The 20,266-nt window shown below is 35.6% G+C and overlaps 1 protein-coding gene across 3 annotated transcripts in view; it reads left to right on the top strand.

Moving 5' to 3' along the window:
* CALR3 (calreticulin 3) overlaps nucleotides 1-8,794 on the top strand; it is a 30,748-nt gene extending 21,954 nt beyond the window's left edge. For 2 of the 3 annotated variants that reach the window (XM_074204396.1, XM_074204395.1), the window contains 4 exons: nucleotides 1,724-1,831; nucleotides 2,131-2,274; nucleotides 4,244-4,336; nucleotides 8,172-8,794. In XM_074204396.1, coding sequence (XP_074060497.1) covers nucleotides 1,724-1,831; nucleotides 2,131-2,274; nucleotides 4,244-4,336; nucleotides 8,172-8,306 — 480 coding nt within the window. In that variant the 3' untranslated portion in view covers nucleotides 8,307-8,794. The remainder of the gene's footprint in view (nucleotides 1-1,723; nucleotides 1,832-2,130; nucleotides 2,275-4,243; nucleotides 4,337-8,171) is intronic. The other variant, XM_074204394.1, reaches the window with a different exon arrangement.
* Nucleotides 8,795-20,266: the final 11,472 nt, after the last annotated feature.

The raw sequence follows: 20,266 nt of genomic DNA, 5'->3' as shown, positions 1-20,266 counted from the left end.
TTCTAAGAAGTGAAGAGAAAGAATGAGATTGTTCCAGGTGCCATGGATAGCTTGAAGAAAGTCAAAGGCATGGAATATTGTATACAGGGGAAACTGCATCCAGACAAGTTTGTCTGGTAAATAAAATAGGTGAATAGGAGTAAAGTGAGATTAGTCTGGAAAGACAGGTTGGGGCTAGTTTGTGAAAGACTATAAATACTAAGTTGAAGAATTTTATTTTATCCCAAGGCCTATAAACTTAATCAAGGAACTGACAGGTCAGACTCATGCTTTAGGAAGATCAATTTGGCAACTATATGAAAGACAGATTTGAGAGGAGAAACTTGAGGTGAGGAAAACAAGGGGAGTCACATCCATAATATAATGACATATCAGAGTATAAAAAGGCATCAGAAGTCATGTACTTTTCACAAGTACATATGCATATTTATGCATATATATGTGGTATAGTTTAATTACTATGTGTTTATATATGTATATTTGTGTATTTAGACATACATATATACACATTCTAAATTTTCTCCACATTTTAACACACATATACACACACACTCTAGATAAATTTCTCCAAATTTTAATTCTGAAAGAAATCCCCATTTCCTCTTTTTGGTCCTTGAGTATAGGTACAGGGGTCTCTCCACCACTGCTCCCAGACTTCATTCCCTTGAACCACTGGCAGGCTTACTTACTTAAAGCATTGGGGTGGGGGAGGTGACTAATGTTTCAGTCCAGTCAATTGCACTGTTCTTTCTAATTCAGTCAGCAAGGAGTGCTCTTAAATTGTGTTAGCATCTTGTGAATACAGCCAAACCTCATCATCAACTAAACTTGGAGGAGGGATGGAACTCAACCTCTCTCCCTTATATTATACATATACATAGATAGGATTTGTAAGCAGGGATTGCTTCACTTATGTCTTTTTATTCCCAACACAAAACAAGGTTCCTGCCACATGCTAGGCCCTCAAGAAATATTCAGTAATTGCTAGTATTAGTTAGAGAAAAGGACACAGACATGCATACCCATGTGTCTGACTAGGATTTTTTTTTATCAGGTAAGGGAATCCAAAGTGCTTGAGTAAGCAAATAATTCAAGTGCTTACTGTGGACAAGGGGCTATGTTAGGTGCTAGGGATAGAAAGTCAGAAATGAAGCAGTTCCTGCCTTCAAGGAACTTACACAGATAAATAATTTGAGACAGGAGAGAAAACCAACAGCCCTGTGCTTGAGGGCTGCTCACAAAGGAGATGCCATCTGAAACTAGCCATGAAAAAAGATAAAGATTCTGAGAGGTGGAAATGGGAGGGAATGCTTTCCAAACATTGTCAGGAGGGTAGACTTTGTGAATGCAGGGGCAAGAGATGAGAAGTTTAAGACAAAGAAAAACTCAGTCAAATTTGACTGGGACAGAATGTATAAAGAAGAATGATGTGTGGTAAGGTTGGAAAGTAGGTTGAAACCAGACCATGGAGCACCTTCAACATCAATTCAATTTAACCTCCAAGTTTTATACAAATTTACAGAGACAGGATTAGATCCATGACCTAGGAAGATTGTTTTAGCAGCTGGAGAAGGAGGGAGATGGGGAGCAGGGAGAACTATTAGGAGGACTGGGTCAGTGGAGCACTAATGAATGGGACCTTATTTCCTCTCTCTTGAACTGTGGAGACTACTTGAGAATCCCTAATAGAATATAAATGTATACTATTGTTTCTCTTTTACAGGACTGGAATAAACACTTTTTGGATGCTAGTGCTAACAAACCTAGTGAATGGAATAGTGAGTTGGATGGAGAATGGCAACCATCAGTGATCCAGAAACCTAACTATAAAGTATCTATCATTTTCTTCAAGAATTATATTGTAACATGATGGGATTATAAGCATAGGGGGTTGACAAGAATATCTTGGTGTCATAGGAACATTAGGTTTGGAATCAGAAGACCCAGGGTTTAAGTCTAGATTTTTTTTAAAACTATCCCTTTGTAGGGCTTGGACAAATCACCTCTGTGAGCCTGTTTCATTATCTGTAAAATGAGAAATTGCACAAGATGATTTCTGAAATCCTATCCAGCTCTAGGTCCTACAATCATAAGGCCGCCTTTTGACTACTTTTTTGTGGTTTATTGCAGGATAGATTGAAATCCATGAAGATGGATAATTTGGATTATAAAGATATTTGGCTTCATCAAAAGATTGAAAACCCAGGGTACTTGCAAGAGTTTGAACTTGCAGAATATGAGAATATTGGTGTTATTGGACTGGAACTTTGGCAGGTCATTTGAGTTTTATTCACTTGAACTAGAAATTAAGAGGTTTGATATTCTCTTCCTAATTTAACATCAGACTAGGTATATTTGGTAGTCTTATTAAAGTCATGAAAGCATTGGGGAATAATACTGATAGTAAATACTTAAGAAGATTTGGTAAAGTGTCACAGTATAAATTGAACTATCTTATTACCTTGAGGAGGTTTCAATTTTTTATTTTCTTTAGTTAAATTAACTGAATTTTACATAGATGAATTTAACTTCTCAGAGATGATGTTATATTTGTTGTGGTATTAAAGAATCATTTTCATCCTGTCTACATTATAATGTCATTGTTACACTACCGACTATTGAAAAACATCCTGTAAAGGAAGACTTTCTTGACTACTTTCCAAGAGAGTTTAGTATGATCATTAAATCACACAAAAGACCTTATTGTACTTCTGGTCTGGACCTGAAGGTTAATGTCAATATTAGGGCTTAGTGACATATAATTTATATTCTTATGGAAAAGATAAAACATTTCCACATAGAATTAAATTTGCTTTTAGATATGAATTATTTTAAAGTAATTTTGGCAAGTCTTTTTCTCAAAGGAGAACAAATATATTCCCTGTAGCTGACTTTGGGCAATGACCATAGGGTCACAAAGAGTTGACTATAGCTGAAAGACTGAACAACTTTCATATAATCTAAATAACTCATATCATTAAATATATCCTATTTGAAGTGACCTTTTCTGAACCAAACTCTTACGTAATTATAGTGACCAAACTTAGCCCCAAAGTAAAACTCCTTATTTCATTACATAGGTAAGGGACAAAGGATTGTAGAAAGTTGTATATTCTACATCATGTTGGTTAGTTTTGCTGGACTGCTTTTTTCTTTCTTACTCAATTGCTTCCCCCCCCTTTCCCTTTTTAATCTTTGTTTTAAGGGATGTCTCAATGGATAAAAGGGGATAAGATAATCAGAATAAATGTTATATAAAAACCAGAGATATTGACAAAAATATGAATTTTTAAAAAGTGAGATTCTGTGGTTTATATATATTTATTTGTATATATTTATGCATCTTACATATAATGAATAGACATATTACTTACATATAGATGCAAAACCATGAATGTGAAATGACTATTACATGTATGAAACTTTACTTCTGATCTGGTTATTAACAAGTTAAATAGTTTATATTTTCTGCAACAAGTAGGATACATAGAAACCTAATAGAAGATTTCTCATACGCAGAAAAAAGCGTGATTTCCTTTTTTCTTGATTTTAGCACAGTTATGTTTTGAAAAGGGTATAAAAATAATAGAACTGTTTGAATTGTGAGGTTAAGTTCAGGGTCAAGTAATCTTTAAAAAAAATTATGTTCTAAATACTGGAGTTACCAACAACTTTTATAAACTTGTTTAATTATACTTTCTTGAGCAGGAAACACTAAAAAAGTGCTGGGGGGGGAACAGAGTAGGAATTTTATGGTAAATTCCCGTGTGCTTAAAAATATGGCATTCCATTTTCCAAATTGCAGGATCTTAAGACTTCATCTCCCTTTATCAACATAAATCACAACTCTTTTATACTTTTTAAAAAACTGAATAAAAATGCATTTAAAATGCCAGAAACATTTCTCTTCTTACTAGCTGTGAAAATTGGAATTAGTCACTTAACCTCTGAGATTCAGTTTTCTTTTTTTTATAGCACAAGGACTGGCCCCATTTGTCATAACCTATTGGAGTTCTGTAGGATGGGTAGGTGGGGATGAGGTACTATCTGCATCATTCAAGGAAACAGCCCACTCATTACATTTGAGATGTATAGATACATTTGAGAATTTGAATAAAAAAAATAAGAGGATTGGGCTATATAATCCCTAAGGACCCTTCCAGATCTAAACCCTTAAAGACTTGATGCAATTTTTTTAAAGCATTATGTAACAAACATTAATCCAGTTACCTTTCACAACTAGGTAAGATCTGGAACCATCTTTGATAACTTTTTGATCACTGATGATGAGAATTATGCTGCAGACTTTGGACAGAAAACTTGGGGAAGGACAAAGGTAAATAAAATCCATATTTAAATATATAGCAGAGTGTAAATGCTAAAGGAGGACAAGGTCATGTGGTTGGAATGGGCAGGAAAGAAAGTCACATTTATTACATGCCTTTTATGTGCATATTTCCTTTTTATGAATGTAATTATACTTATTATGACATGAGAAAACATCAGGTTAAAATCACATAAAACAAAATTGATTAGGAATAAATTTAAGGGTTTAATGGTTTAAGGTTAAATGGGTTCAAAAGTAAATTTTAGATGTACAGGACAAATAGCAGTTTGAAAAAGATAGGAAGCTTTTTATATAAATATTTATTTTCCATACCAATCATTTTTTGCAAGGCTTTGAATTTTACAGTTCCCCCCTTCTTTCCTCCCTCCCCCTCTCATGGTCTTTACATTTGTTTCCATGATATGCATAAGGATATGAAACTTTTAAAAAACTAAAAACACAATGTGAATGTGATAGGGCAAACAAAAACTTAATGTAATCTTTGACCATTAAAAAGAAAAGTGTAAATTCTAGGAAGAAGGAAGTGTACTATTCCCTAGTTAGTCCTCATTTGGAGTATGATATTTAGTTATGGGTACTACCAATAAAGGAGGACATTAATAAGCTGGAAATCATCTCAATGTCTCCAATGCTCAGAACTCTAGTGCTTCATATTTCACTGAAAAAAATTGAGTCTGTTCATAGCTCTCTTCTCCCTTCTATTTCATCTCACAATACTCAAATGCCTTCTGCCAAAGGAAGGAAGGAAGGAAGGAAGATGCCTTCCTCTTTCATTCTTGTCTCACAAAATGAGCTGGTCCTTTTTCTTGCCAAGGCAAACTCTTCTACATGCACAAACTATCCTATTTCGTCCTATCTTCTCTAGCAGTTTGCCCACTTGTTCAATCATTTTCTTTCACTGATCTTCAATAACTTCCTATCTATTGTCTGCTTCCCTGCTGTCTACAAACAAGGTTCATGTTTTATGCCCAAGGGACTATAAAACTACATACACTTTGATGAAGCAATACCACTGCTAGATCTGTACTCCAAAGAGATCATATAAAAGAGGAAGGGACACACATATACAAAAATATTTATAGCAGCTCTTTTTATGGTGACAAAGAAATGAAATTTGAAGGAATATTCATTAATTGGGAATATAGAATTCTGTTGTTTTATAAGAAATGATGATTAGCAATTTTCAGAAAAACCTGAAAAAATGTACATAATCTGACTCTAAGTGAAGTGAGCAGAAATCAGGAGAACATTGTTTACATTAATAACAACATCAGCAATACAATGATCAAAGACAATTCCTAAAGACTTGTGATGCAAAATACCATCCAAATTCAGAGAAAGAACTAAGGAGTCTGAAGTCCAAAGCATACTAGTTTTACTTTTTAAAATTTGTTTTTTTTTCATTCTTTTTTCCCTTTTGTTCTTATTCATCTTTCACAACATGACTAATATGGAAATAGGTTTAACATGATCATACATATAAAACCTGTATCAGATTACTTACTGGGAAAAAAATTGGAACTTAGTACTGTTGATGTTTTTGTCAATTTAATGCATTTGAACATTAAATAGGTTATTTAAAAAGAAAAAACAAGCATGTCTCTTCTATCTTCAAAAAATCCTCAGCTGATCCATCTGTCTCCACTAACTCTTTTCCTATATCTCTCTCTCCTCCTTTTTGTGGCTAACCTCCATGAGGCTATTTGCAATAGAGACCTCCTCATTTCTTCACTCTCTTTTTAACTCTGCCGTCTGTCTTCTGATCCCATCATTCAACTGAAACTGTTCTCTCCCAAATAAACAATGATTTTAATTATCAAATCTAATGGCTTTTTCTTGATCTTCATCCTTCTTTACTTCTCTGCAGACTTTGCCATTGCTGATTACCTTCTCCTGTACAGTCTCCTCTCTAGATTTTTGAGATGGTGCTTTCTTCTGTTTCCTTTTTTTTCTGATGACTTCTTCTCTACTTTGCTCCATCTTCTTCCAGGTCATGCCCACTAACAGTGGGTAAGGGTGTCCCACAGGGCTCTATACAGGCCCTCTTCTCTTATTCATCTGTACTATTTTACCTAAAGACTCTATTAGCTCCCAGGGTTTCACTTATCATCTCTATGCAGAAGCTTTTTTTAATCTCTGTAAAGACCAAATCTTTTTCATAATCTCCAATCTTGCAACTTCAACCGCCTATTAGATATCTTGAACTGAATTTGCCACAGACATCTTAAATTCAATATGTTCAAGACTTGAATGCATCATCTTTCCTCCAAACTCTTCCCACCTCCTAACTTACCTATTATAATGAGAATACCACCATCCTCCTAATCACCCAGACTGGCAAGCTAGGATTCCACTTCAACTCATCACTTTCTTTTTACCCCCATATCCAATCAGTTCTCGAGTATTGTTATTTTTTCTTTGTCACATCTCTTGTTTATGTCCTCTTTTCTCCTCGTACACCACTACCACACTGCTGTAAGTCCTTATCACCTCATACTTGGATCATCACAAGGGCCTGCTGGCTGGTTTGCCTGCCTCAAGTTTCTCCTTGTTCCAATTCATCTTCACTCAACCATCAAACTGATCTTCCTAAAATGTAGATCTGATCATATCACCTTCCTATTGAGTAAACGTTAGCGGTTCTTTATACCTCCAGAATCAAATATAAAATCTTCCTTTGGATTTTTAAAGCTCTTCATAACCTAACTTCTTCAGTTTTCTCATCTATTACAATCCATTTTGTTTCTGGGAATAGACTGCTAAGCCTAGAGACAGACTTAAGTTCAAAGCTATCTTCAGATACTTACTAGCTGTGTGAGCCTGGACAAGTCACTTAACTCTGAGTTACTTTAATTTCCTCATCTGTAAAAAGGGGATAATAATTATATCTACTTCACAGGGTTTCTGTGAGGATCAAATGACATAATAATTGTAAAGTGCTTTCCATAAGTACTATATAACTGTTAGCTATTTCCTGGACTCCTTATCATTAATCACACAAATTTTCATTAACTTTTCCCTCATGCCTGGAACTCTCTCCACCTTCACCTTTGCTCCTTAACTTCCTTAGCTTCTTTCAAATTTCAGCTGAAGTCCCACCTTTCACAAAAAATCTTTTTTAGTCCACATTAATCTCTGAATTAGTGTAACCATTCAATTTAGCAGACAATTATAGGTTGGCATTTTTTTCCTGATTGTTTCTGGTGTATAAGTATATATATTTTTTACTTTGGCTATAAAGTGAATTCCTTGTCCTCTATAAAACATCTGACAAAGTGTTGGACACTCAGGAAATGCCTGCTATCTATTTATTAATTGCTAACTCAGAATAAATTACCATGATGACAAGGTGACTGGAGTTGTTTAGCCTGAAAAAGCAAAAGGTTTGTGTGTGTGTGTGTGTGTGTGTGTGTGTGTGTTTTTGCATGTGTGTGTGTGTGTGTGTGTGTGTAGCCCCCCCCACACACACACATACACATAAGTGGGGGGGGGCGGAGTAGCATAGTTCCTGTTTTCTTTTTCTTTTTTTTCCTGTTTTCAAATATCTGAAGAATTGTCATGTGAAAAGGAGACTTGTTTTGTTTAGCCCCAGAGGGGAGAACTAGGACCACTGCATCAGATCTAGACTGTAAGGGGTTTCCTTACAGTTTCCTTCCTCAAGGTCAGTTTTTCCCATCACTGGATATAATTAAGCAGGAACTAATTTCTTAGAGATGTGGTAGAGGGAATTCATGCTTTACATAGAAGTTGGATTAGGATAGATCAGATATTGTCTTCATTTTAATATTCTATAATTATCTGAATCTTTTGTTTGTTTCTGTAGGATCCAGAGAAGGAAATGGACATGATACAAGCTAAGGAAGAAATTAAAAAAGCAAGAGAGGAAGAAGAACAGTTGATAAGAGAAAGCATTAAGGAAAAGTATTTGCAAACTCAACATGTAAAAGATGAGCTTTAGTTGCCTTGATTCTTATTTCTGGATAACTGATAATATTAGCATAACTTCTATTTTAGTCTATATTTAAAGACTCAAATGCTTACATAATAATTTGTTCTCTGTCAGATTTCTTAGAAAAATGTTCTGATGCTGTTTGGTGTTGTCATCATTTCCCCCTCTCTCTCAGACTGTTCCTATGTGTCAAGGTACTTCCATAAATATGTTACTTTTCCATCAGAATTTAATGTGCATCATATCAACAGTGGGTTTTTGGGGGGAAGAAAACTTTTTGTTTAAGCTAAAATTTGATAATATTTCCTTAGTTACCAATAATAATATGAACCTTTTCATTCTAAAATCTGTAACCAACAGCTTTGGCATAAAACATTTGCATATTTATCATTCATATTTTATTTGTATTTGAAAGATCAATTCTTTACAGGCATGCATTTTTCTTTGCAATAAACATTTGAGGGCTTTTGGTCATTTACATAGCAATTCATTAATTATCATACAGAGAATAAAAATAATTTTAAGTGTGATAACACCTTCAGAAGTTATTTTTATCTTTGATTTTTTTTAAAAACTAAATAAAAATTTTAAAAATAATAATAAAAAATTTTAAAAACTAAATAAAAACTATAATGGCAGAGAAAGTACTGAGAAGTATTATGGAAGTGACACCCCTAACTATCTCCCTATGAGATGGCAATAAATGGCAATAAACAAGCATATACAAGCAAACTATATACAAGATAAACAGGAGTTTGTTAAGAGAGGGAAGGCACCAGAATTCAAAGGGGTTGAGAAAGGCTTCTTGTAGAGAGTGTATTCTTTAAGAACCCCGGATCTCCTTCATACCACAATGAAGCATCAGGAAAATTTGAATGAAGGCCACTACCATCAACCAACCAGCAAGCATTTCTTAAGGCCCTATTAGTATATGCCAGGTACTCTTCAGGATGCTGAGAGTATAAATGAACAAAAATGAAGCAGCTACTCTATGTGACCTTGAGCAAATCACAGAACTTCTCTAGCCTGAGCCTTCATCTGTACAAATCAGATAGTTAATAACACTTACCTGACATGGAAGTCAATAGGTGGTTGTCAGGATCAAATGAAAACTAATTCGAAAAGCAGTGATTTCAAATTAAAATAACCTAGGGACCACTAATCCCTACATAAGAATCCCTAAAGGCTGTATATTAACTTAGTTTTAAAAATGTAAGATTATCTATATTTTATTGCATTTCTATTTATTTTATTCAATATTTCCCAATTACATTTTAATCTGGTTTGAACTGCAGGAATGTTGCAAATCTTAAGCTCCTGGAAGGTGGTGAGTTTGACCCTTCTCCTCCAAGATAAAATTATGCCTTATGAGCATTCAAGAGATAGAAAAGGTCAGAAAATCATTCAATAATTCATTCTAGGGGATTCCAAACTCCTAGATGACACTGTAAATCTTGGAAGAATTGAATGGGACTGTATATAGGAGGGCATTTCAAAGGGTTGCCCCTCTGGCAACCTCAACTGCAGTTACTTTCCTCTGGTTTTATATCTGAGTCCTTTGCATCTTCTACATTTTCATTTTTGGTGAAGACACTATTCCCCTCAGTGTCTGCATTGAAGCCTAGATCTTATTGTCTACATTTGAAGAAACGTTACCACCTAAATTGTACTTTCCTAAGCTTTTCTCATAGAAGGAACTCTACTCCTCTGCTCTGCCAATGATAAAAATCTTTGCAAATACACTAGTCTTGGATCCCATTGTCCATGTCCACACATGTGTGTGCATGTGTGTATGTATGCAATAACCTACACATCTAAATGCCCAAGCACACATGCAGACATTATTCTATGGTTGTGCATCTGTGTATATATATATGTATATATACATATATATGTATATATACATATATATACACATATACATATACATATATAATATGCATGAATATATGTAACACATATTACATATACTGTGTGTGCACTTACTCCTCATAAATGTATGTATATACATGAATAGAGGATTAGGAATTCACAGAAAAAGCATTTGGAATTGGATCCAGATTCAAATCTCACTTCCCTCACTATGTGACCTAGTTAGGACAAGTCATTTAACCTCTTAACTTCAATTTCTTCATCTCTGAAATGAAGTTGTTGAACTAGATGGTCTGTAGAATCCCTTCTAACTGTAAATCTATGATCCTATGAGTCAGAATATCAAAGATTCAGAGTTGGAAGTGATCTTAGAAGTCAACTATTTAAACATCATTTTTTCAGATGTGGAAGCCCAGCAAAATTAAATAACTTCCCAAAGTCACATAGGTCCTAAGTAGCAGACATAGTGGTCTAGTCCAGTTGTTTTCCCATCTTTCTTTTCTTTCGTGCTTTTTCTATTCTTATGCCATCCTAGTGACTGTGATGTCAGAGTCCATATGTGGTGACTCCTTTTCCATTGATGGAAAAAACATTTGATTTAAAATCTTATCTTTTTCATCTTTTATCTATTGTCCTTCCAGTTTCATCTGTATTCACTTTTGTTTTTTAGGTTTTTGCAAGGCAAATGGGGTTAAGTGGCTTGCCCAAGGCCACACAGCTAGGTAATTATTAAGTGTCTGAGGCTGGATTTGAACTCAAGGACTTCTGACTCCAGAGCCAGTGCTCTATCCACTGCACCACCTAGCTGCCCCTGTATTCACTTTTTTTCTTTTTGTTAGGTTTTTGTAAGGCAAACGGGGTTAAGTGGCTTGCCTAAGGCCACACAGATAGGTAATTATTAAGTGTCTGAGACTGGATTTGAGCTCAGGTACTCCTGACTCCAGGGCCGGTGCTTTATCCACTGCACCACCTAGCTACCCCAACCCTATATTCACTTTTAAGAAGATTCTGCTTAGTTGGATCTTTCACTAGGTTTTTTGTAAATTTATTTTTGATCAAATGACATAATAATTTTTCTTTAAAAAGTGCTTAGCATGTAATAGAAACTATTTTAAATGTGTATTTACTTAGCCTTTCCTTCCTCTTGTTTTTCCTCCTCTTTTATCATTGTCTTGAATACTGCTCATTTTCTTCTGCCATTCTTCTCCATAAAATTTTACCATCAAGTTTATATTCTAAACTAATGTTGCTCTTGGCTGATATATCTGTTTTTGGCAAGAAGACCAAATGTTTGCTGACTGAGGTTGCTTTTAGGCTCTTTTGATCTCTTCATTGTCATGATATATTTGCCTGGGTTAAAATCCCTTGGGAATTGATGATAGGCAGTGTCTTTATTGGAAGCAAAAACAATGTCGAGGGATCAACCTCTAAGTCATCTGAAAGAACTGGAGAAGAACAACTTTGACTAATTCATCTTAAGAATCATAAATACTTAAACCAACAATAAAGGACCTACAAAGGAAAATGCTGTACACCTCCAAAGAAAGAACTGATAAATAGAAATATGCATTTTATGGTTTCACACAGACACATATACATACATTTCTGTTTAATTGTAGCTTTCTCTAAAGAAAAGAGAGGGGGGAAAAATTAAATGTTCACAGCAGAGAACAAAAAAAAAAACCTTAAAAGGAAGCACAGAAAAAACAAGATAACTTGGAAAACAATTTGTAGTATATATTACATAGTCTAAAAAAGTTTGAAATGGAAATTCATGGTTTTATATTGAATCTCCTCTTTATGTTGTACTATATATATGGATGTGTTCTCTTCCTTTTGTCTTTTTGTATTCGACTTCAAAATGAATAAAAAATATTTTTAAAATCTCCCTCCCAAAAGAGTTGAGGATATGGGACACTTGTTAAAAATGAAAGACCTTATTATTGCCCAAACAAGGAAAATAACTTTAGACTTATATCTTTTTTTTTCAAGTTTTTTTGCAAGGCACACGGGGTTAAGTGGCTTGCCCAAGGCCACACAGCTAGGTAATTATTAAGTGACTGGGATCGGATTTGAACCCAGGTACTCCTGACTCCAAGGCCAGTGCTTTATCCACTACGCCACCTAGCCTCCCCTTATACTTATATCTTTATACTTTTTCATCTAAAGAAAATCTTTATAAGAATAATTTTGAACATATATTGAGGTCTATCCTTATTGAAAAAAAAAAGAGAATCAGTATATTTCATGTACCAGTGGTGAGTGGAATCATCATTGCAGAAGTTTTTGTATATTTTTTTTGTGTTTTGACCACAGGATGGGGTCTTTGCCTGCTCTGTGAATCAGGCCAAAGTTAGGTAAGCTGACAATTTTTAGGGCACCTTTTCTAGCCCCTTCTTCACATCAGGAGGAGAGTATTTCTGATACTCAGGCTACTCCCGAATCCCACAGCTTCTTCTAATGAGATGACCCTATGACCTGAATCACCTGCATGCAGGGTTGTGACACAAAGTGTATCCTTACCTGCTGCTTTCCCACTTGCCTACCCCACAGGACTTTGAGGAAAATGATAAAATGGTATGGGAGATGTCTTTTGATTCATATATAAATTTGGTTTGAGTGAGGCAGAATTGCAGGAAAGTTGTTTGGCCTCATTCTCTTCCAGAGCCATTACAGTCCAGTGGCAGGACAGAGTCAAGATGATTGGTGATGGCTCAAGATGAAGTGGATGATCTTGGTTTCCTCTATCCACCCACATGCTTGGAGTAGATACTCCCCTAATTCATCCACAGTTTGAGACTCCTTGGTTGCCTTCAATCTGGTTTAACCCATTTACCAAAACGGTTTACCAGAGAGTAATCACTATTCCTACTACAACTTCTTGGAACCACAAGTGAGATAGTTAGTTGGATCAGGTGGACACCAAAGGTGCAAAATAACCTAGAAAAGGACTAGGCAACTCTCACACCAGATGTTCTAGTCTTCCCTGAACACATCCTACACCCCACATAAATGATATCTGTAAAAGAAACTCTAAAAAATCTGGACAACAATTACAAAGTTTGAGCAAGAAATGGAAAACTATAGGGTCATAGTTGTATTTTTTTTCCCCACCACTTTTCACCAAGGGTGGATGAGCAACCCTGAAAAGGGTTTGATATGCCCTAACCCCATAAGCTCCTGGCAGAGTAGTTTAGGAGATAGGTGGAGTGACTAAAGGACTGGGTCAAAACATCTGAGATCACCCTTCCCCTCTTAAAATGAGAGGCTTGCCAGAGCTGGTTCAGCCAAATGTGGGTACTGCAGAGCCATGTTAAGTAAGGAGATGGAAAGTGAGTATCTGGCTGCTTTTGAAGAATTCAAGTTACCTGGCCTGGATGAACCACATCCTTGGATTCTAAAAGAACTGGAAGATCTGACCCACTTTTGGTGATATCTGAAAAATTATGCAAAATAAAAGGTCCCACAAGCCTGGAGAAGGGCAAATTATTGATTTTCAAAAAAAAAGGAACAAAAGCAGGGTCTGAAAATATAGTCTACATGGTCCAATTTTTTTAATTCCTAGAGGAGATCATTAATGAGATGGTTGATTAACATTTAGAAAGGGAATCACTGATTACAATGAGCCCCCAAAACTTCATCAAGAATAGGTTATGTCATAAAAGCAATATTATAAGCAAACTAGAAGATCAAGGACTAGTTTACCTGTCAGATCTATAGAAAGGGAAACAGTGTATGATGAAGGAAGGGATAGAGAACATTACTCAAATCACACTAGATAATTTTGACTACATTAAATCAAAAATCTTTTGCACAGACAAAACCACTGTAACCAAGATCAAAAAAAATGTAGTAAACTGGGAAACAATTTTTACAACTAGTATTTCTGACAAAGGACTCATTTCTAAAATATACAGGAGAACTGAGTCAAATTTTCAAAAAAATCAAGCCATTCCCCAATTGACAAATGGTCAAAGGATATGCAAAAGCAATTTACAGCTGAAGAAATCAAAGCAATCCATAGTCATATGAAAAATTGCTCCAAATCCTTACTTATTAGAGAAATGAAATGCAAATTAAAGCATCTCTGTGATACCACCTCACACCTCTCAGACTGGCCAATATGACCAGAAAGGACAATGATCAATGTTGGAAGGGATGCAGGAAATCTGGGACACTAATACATTGTTGGTGGAGCTGTGAACTCATCCAACCTTTCTGGAGAGCAATTTGGAACTACGTCCAAAGGACAACATAAATGTGCATACCCTTTGATCCAGCAATACCACTACTGGGTCTGTACCCTGAAGAGATGATGAAAAAGGGTAAAAACATCACTTGTACAAAAATATTTATAGCAGCCCTGTTTGTGGTGGCAAAAAATTGGAAATTAAGTGAATGTCTTTCAATTGGGGAATGGCTTAACAAACTGTGGTATATGTATGTCATGGAACACTATTGTTCTATTAGAAACCAGGAGGGATGGGAATTCAGGGAAGCCTGGAGAGATTTGCATGAACTGATGCTGAGTGAGATGAGCAGAACCAGAAAAACATTGTATACCCTAAAAGCAACATGGGGTGATGATCAACCCTGATGAACTTGCTCATCCCTTCAGTGCAACAACCAGGGACAATTTTGAGCTATCTGCAATGGAGAATACCATCTGTATCCAGAAAAAGAATTATGGACTTTGAACAAAGACCAAAGACTATTACTGTCAAAGTAGAAAAAAAAAAGCATTATATTATAATGTAATTTTACTATCTCATACTTTATATTTCTTCCTTAAGGATATGATTTCTCTTTCATCCCATTCAACTGAGATCAATGTATAACATGGAACCAATGTAAACACTAACAATGCCTTCTGTGGGGGGTGGGGGGAGGGAAGCATGAATGAGGGAAAAATTGTAAAACTCAAAACAAATAAAATTTTTCTTTAAAAAAAAGAATAGGTCATACAATGACCCCCATCCCTTTGAAAAGGGGGGAGGGTTGATATGAATATGGGATATTGCAGAATTTTCTCATAAGCTTTGCTAAATTTTTTTCTCTCTTATTTAAAAATGTTATTGGTCATAGTAGATAGTTTTCTGGGAGGGGAGAAAAAGAGACAAACTGAGCAATATAGGTGATATAAAAACAAAAGTTATAGAAAAAATTGATTTTCAAAAATTCAAAATTCTTTAATATACTAAAAGCAAAACAAAACAAACAGAATAGATCTGTCAGGTTGACCTCATGTTTTTGTGCCCAGAGTAACAGGAAGTCTCCAGTGGGGTGTCCCAGGGATCTATTCTTGGCTCTGTGCAATGTAACATTTTTTATCATGACTTTAATGAAAGTATAGATGGTATGTTCATCTACTCGGCAGATGTCAGAAAACTAGGACAGCTAACTTAGAAAGCTAGAAAAGGCAGTAGGTGGTACTAGAGTCAGGAAATCTTGAATTCAAATGTGACCTCAGAGAGTTTGTTAGCTGTATAACCTTGTGGAAGTTACTTCACGTAAAATGGAGAACAAGAGAGATATAAAAGTGTTTTGCAAACCTTAGAGCACTGGCAATTATTATTGTTACTAGTATGTATACTATTATAATAATATTCCTTACAAATATTATTGTTACTGCTTCTTATTACCGCTGCTGCTGCGACTCCAGTTACTGATATTCCACTATTGCTGCTGCTGGTACTCTACTCCTGCTATTCTTGTTGCTGCTATTTTCCCTGCTGCTGCTACAGCTACTCTACTATCCCAGTTGCTGTTGCTGCTGTTACTACCACTCCTGAGGCCATTGCTACTCTACTACTGCTGCTTCTGCTTCTGATGATGCTAACACTGGTGCTATTACTATTCTTGCTGCTATGACTCTAACCAAATTCTAGAGTGACAGAACCCACAAAAAGACATAGTAAAACAATTTTCTAGTCTAAGACAACTCGGAAGATCTGGGGAAAGAGTCTGCTGTACCAAAGTGAGAGAGGAAAGCAGAGCAATTTAGGTTTCCATGGAGTGAATCAGCCCCAGCAATATAAGAAGAGACAGTAGAGCACCTGGGTCAGTAGCAGACCTCTCAGCCTAGAGATTGCCAAGGACAACTTGGAAGGTCAGCAAGAAAAGTCAGGGTGATATTGGAGAACAGCCAGTGCAGGCCTCAGCAGTGTAGACCTGACCCCAGCAGACCAGGAGCTGAATCAGCAAAGGCTGCTTGCTTTCAGAACTCTCAGCCCACAGACAGTAAAGGAATCTCTTTGCTATCACTGAGGACTCTGTTGCTTTGCCCATACTCTGATCTAGTATCAGTCCCAGGAAGAAGAGGAATCGGAGCATAACAGAGCTTACTGCCCAAGTGGAGCAGGGACTCTTCTCATAGTTCCAGGGCAGAAAGGAGTGCTTGTGGTCATCACAGACCAGAGCACAGGCCAGGAGAGTAGTAATAACTTCTCATAAGACCTTGGAAGAATTGAAAACTTGAAGGTCCTGAGAAGTATCTCTGAAAATAATTGCAAAAATCCTCAAGAGCTTGGAGAGTATGTCCTTCACTCTGGAAGCAGAGCCCCACCTTAACAAAGAGCTAAATTCAAGTCATAGTTTGGAGAAATGAGTAAACAACAAAAGAAAAAAATCTAAATTATAGAGTTACTATGGTCATATAGAAGTTCAAAATTAAACTCAGAAGAAAATAACAAAGTCAAAGCTGCTATATCCAAAGCTTCCAAGGAAAATATGAATTGGTCTCAAGTCATAAAAGAGCTCAAAAAGGATTTTGAAAATCAAGTAAGAGAGATAAAAGAAATTTTGAGAAGAGAAATAAGAGTGATAAGAGGGAAAATCATGTCAATTGAGGCAGTATTTTGGTGAAGGAGATACAAAAAAATTTGAAGAAAATGACATCTTAAAAATCAGACTGCATCAAATGGGAAAAGAGGTCCAAAAAAGCCAATGAAGAGAAGAATGCCTTAAAAAGCAGAACTAGCCAAATGGAAAAGGAGATACAAGAGTTTACTAAAGAAAATAATTCCTTAAAATATATAATAGATCAACGGGAAATTGATCACTTTGTGAGAAATCAAGAAACAATAAAACAAAACCAAAAAAGTCTAGAAGAAAATGTGAGATATCTCATCGGAAAAAACAACCAACCTGGCAAACAGATGCAGGAAATATGATTTAAAAAGTACTGGATGACTTGAAAGCCAGGATCAAAAAAAAGAGTTTAGACTTCATCTTTTAAGAAATTATTAAATTATAAAAGGAAAGCCGCCCTGATTTTCTAGAAGCAGAGGGTAAAAGAGAAATTGAAAGATTCCACTGATCACCTCCTGAGAGAGATCCCAAATGAAAAATGCCAGGAATATTATAGCCAAACTTCAGAGCTCCCAGATCAAGTTAAAAATATTGCAAACAACCAGAAAGAAACAATTCAAAGATCATGGAGCTACCATCAGTATAACACAAGATTTAGCAGCTTCTACATTAATAAATCATAGGACTTAGAATATGATATTCTGGAAGGCAAAAAAAATCTTGGATTACAATCAGGATTCAATTACTTAGGAAAAACTAGAAAATACACTTTAAGGGGAAAAAGATGGATATTCAATGAAATAGGGGACTTTCAAAATTTCCTGATGAAATGACCAGAGCTGAACAGAAAATTTGATCTTCAGTGATAAAGATTCAAGTGAACCATAAAAAAGGTAAACAAGAAAGGCTCATAGCAATATGATGCTGATAACTTATATGAACTTTCTCATTTATTAGGGCAGTTAGAAGGAGTATATATAGATAAGGCATAGGCGGGAACTGAATTTGAAGGGATAATAAAAAGATAGAGTTAATAGGTGAGAGAGGAATGTACTGATTGAAATGAAAATGGGGAGGTAGACTGGGGGAACTTATTTCACATAAAGGAGGCAAGAAAAACTTTTACAGTGGAGTGGAAGAGGGGAGAGTTGAGAGGGAATACTGAATGAGCTTTACTCTCATCAAAATTGGCTCAGAGAGGGAATAGCATATACATTCAGTTGGGTAGAGAAATCTGACTTTCCCTTGAGGAAAGTTGGAGTGGAATGGCATGGGAGATGGTGGGGTGGGGGTGGGGTGATAGAAGGGAGAGAAGATTATGGGATTGGGTAGTCAAAACACTGTTGAGGAAGGACAGGATGAAAGGAGAGAGAGAGAGAGAGAGAGAGAGAGAGAGAGAGAGAGAATAAATGGTGGTGGGGAATAGGATAAAGGGAAATACAGTTAGCAATAGTAACTGTGGGAAAAAAATATTGAAACAAGTAAAAGCCATTCCCCAATTGATAAATTATCAAAAAGTATGAGATGAGGCAATCTATGCTATCTATTTAAGTCTATTTTTTCTTTTATTTTTGCAAGGCAGTGGGATTAAATGACTTGCCCAAGGTCACAGAGTTAGGGAATTATTAAATGTCTGAGGTCAAATTTGAATTCAGGTCTTCCTGACTCCAGGGTCGGTGCTCTATCCACTGTACCACCTATTTAAGTCATTTTAAAAAAATGTCTATTGATAGAGGAAATGTAGATTGTAACAATTCTGACATGCTAACTTTTACCTATTGGATTCACTAATAGGACAGAAAGAGAAGGTGACATGTTGGAGAGGATGAGGAAAAATGAGATTAATGCATTGTGGGAGGAGTTGTGAAGTGATACAACAAATCTGTAGAACAATTTTGAACTGTGTCCAAAGGGTTATAAAACCAAGCCTACCCTTTGACCTAGCAGTGCCACTAGTAGATCTATATACCAAAAGATTTGAAAAACAGGAGGGCAAAGGATTTGTATGTATAAGGATATTTATAGAGCTCCTTCCTGGTGGCAAGGAACTGGAGATTGAGGGATGCCCATTGGTTGGGGAATGGCTAAATAAAATGTGGTATGTGATTAAGATGAAATACTATTCTGTTGTAGGAAATGATGAAAAGAATGCTTTCAGCAAAATAAAAAAAACTTACATGAGCAGATGCAATAGGAAATGTACTATAGAAAAAGTAACAGCAGTGTTAGAATGATCAGCTATGAATGACTTACTTTCCTTTCAATGCTATGACCCAAGACAACTCTGAAGGACTTTTGTTAAAGAATACTATCCATACCAAAGATAGTGCCTTAATACAGATTGATGCATACTTTTTTTGATGTATTTTTCTTGACGTTTCTCTTTTCTTGGGGGGGGGTGTTATATTTACTCTTACAACATGATTATTGTGGTAATATTTTTCTTGACCTCAGATTTCTAACCTATATCAAATAACTTGGTTTCTCAATGAGTAGGATTAGGGTGGGAGGAAGGGAGAGAATTCAGAGTTCAAGTTTTAAAAGTGAATGCTGAAACTTGCTTTTGTAGGTAACTGAAACAATATAAAATTTAAGAAAAGAAAAAAAAAGAAAATGCAATCCACATCCAGAGAAGGAACTATGGAGTCTGAATGCAAAATATTTTTGTACAAGTGTTATTTCCCTTTTAAAAATTTTTTTTATGCTTTATATTTTTTCTCTCATGTTTTGTTTTTCTTTTTGTTTTAATTCTTCTTTCATAGCATGATCAATTTGAAAATGTTTAATAACATGTACAATCTCTATTAGTTGTCTAGGGGAAGGGGAGATGAAGGGAGAAAAATGTGGAACTCAAAAATATTACAAAAATTATTTTTGAAAACTTTCTCTAAATGTAGTTGGAAAAATAAATGAATTTTTATTATTCTATTGTTAATGCTGTTGCAGCTCTATGGCTGTTACTATTGCTGTTGTTACCGTTGCTGCGGCTGTTGTTGCTACTGCTACTACCATTACAATTGCTACTACTTATTGTTGCTGCTACTACTACTGCTGCTGCTACTACTGCTATTAGTACAGCTGCTGCTACTATGGCTGCTACTCTTTTTTTGTTTTATTTTGTTTTTAAGAAAGATTTTATTTATTTTGAGTTTTACAAATTTACCCCCATTCTTCCTTCCCTCCCCCCACCCCCCCACAGAAAGCATTCTTTTAGTCTTCACATTATTTCCATGGAATACTTTGATCTCAGTTGAATGTGATGAGAGAGAAATCATATTCTTACGGAA

The sequence above is a fragment of the Macrotis lagotis genome, chromosome X (genome assembly GCF_037893015.1).
Source record: "Macrotis lagotis isolate mMagLag1 chromosome X, bilby.v1.9.chrom.fasta, whole genome shotgun sequence".
NCBI classification, from domain to species: domain Eukaryota; kingdom Metazoa; phylum Chordata; class Mammalia; order Peramelemorphia; family Peramelidae; genus Macrotis; species Macrotis lagotis.
Note: the sequence above shows the minus strand (reverse complement) of the source record. Positions and strands in the feature narration are given on the sequence as shown.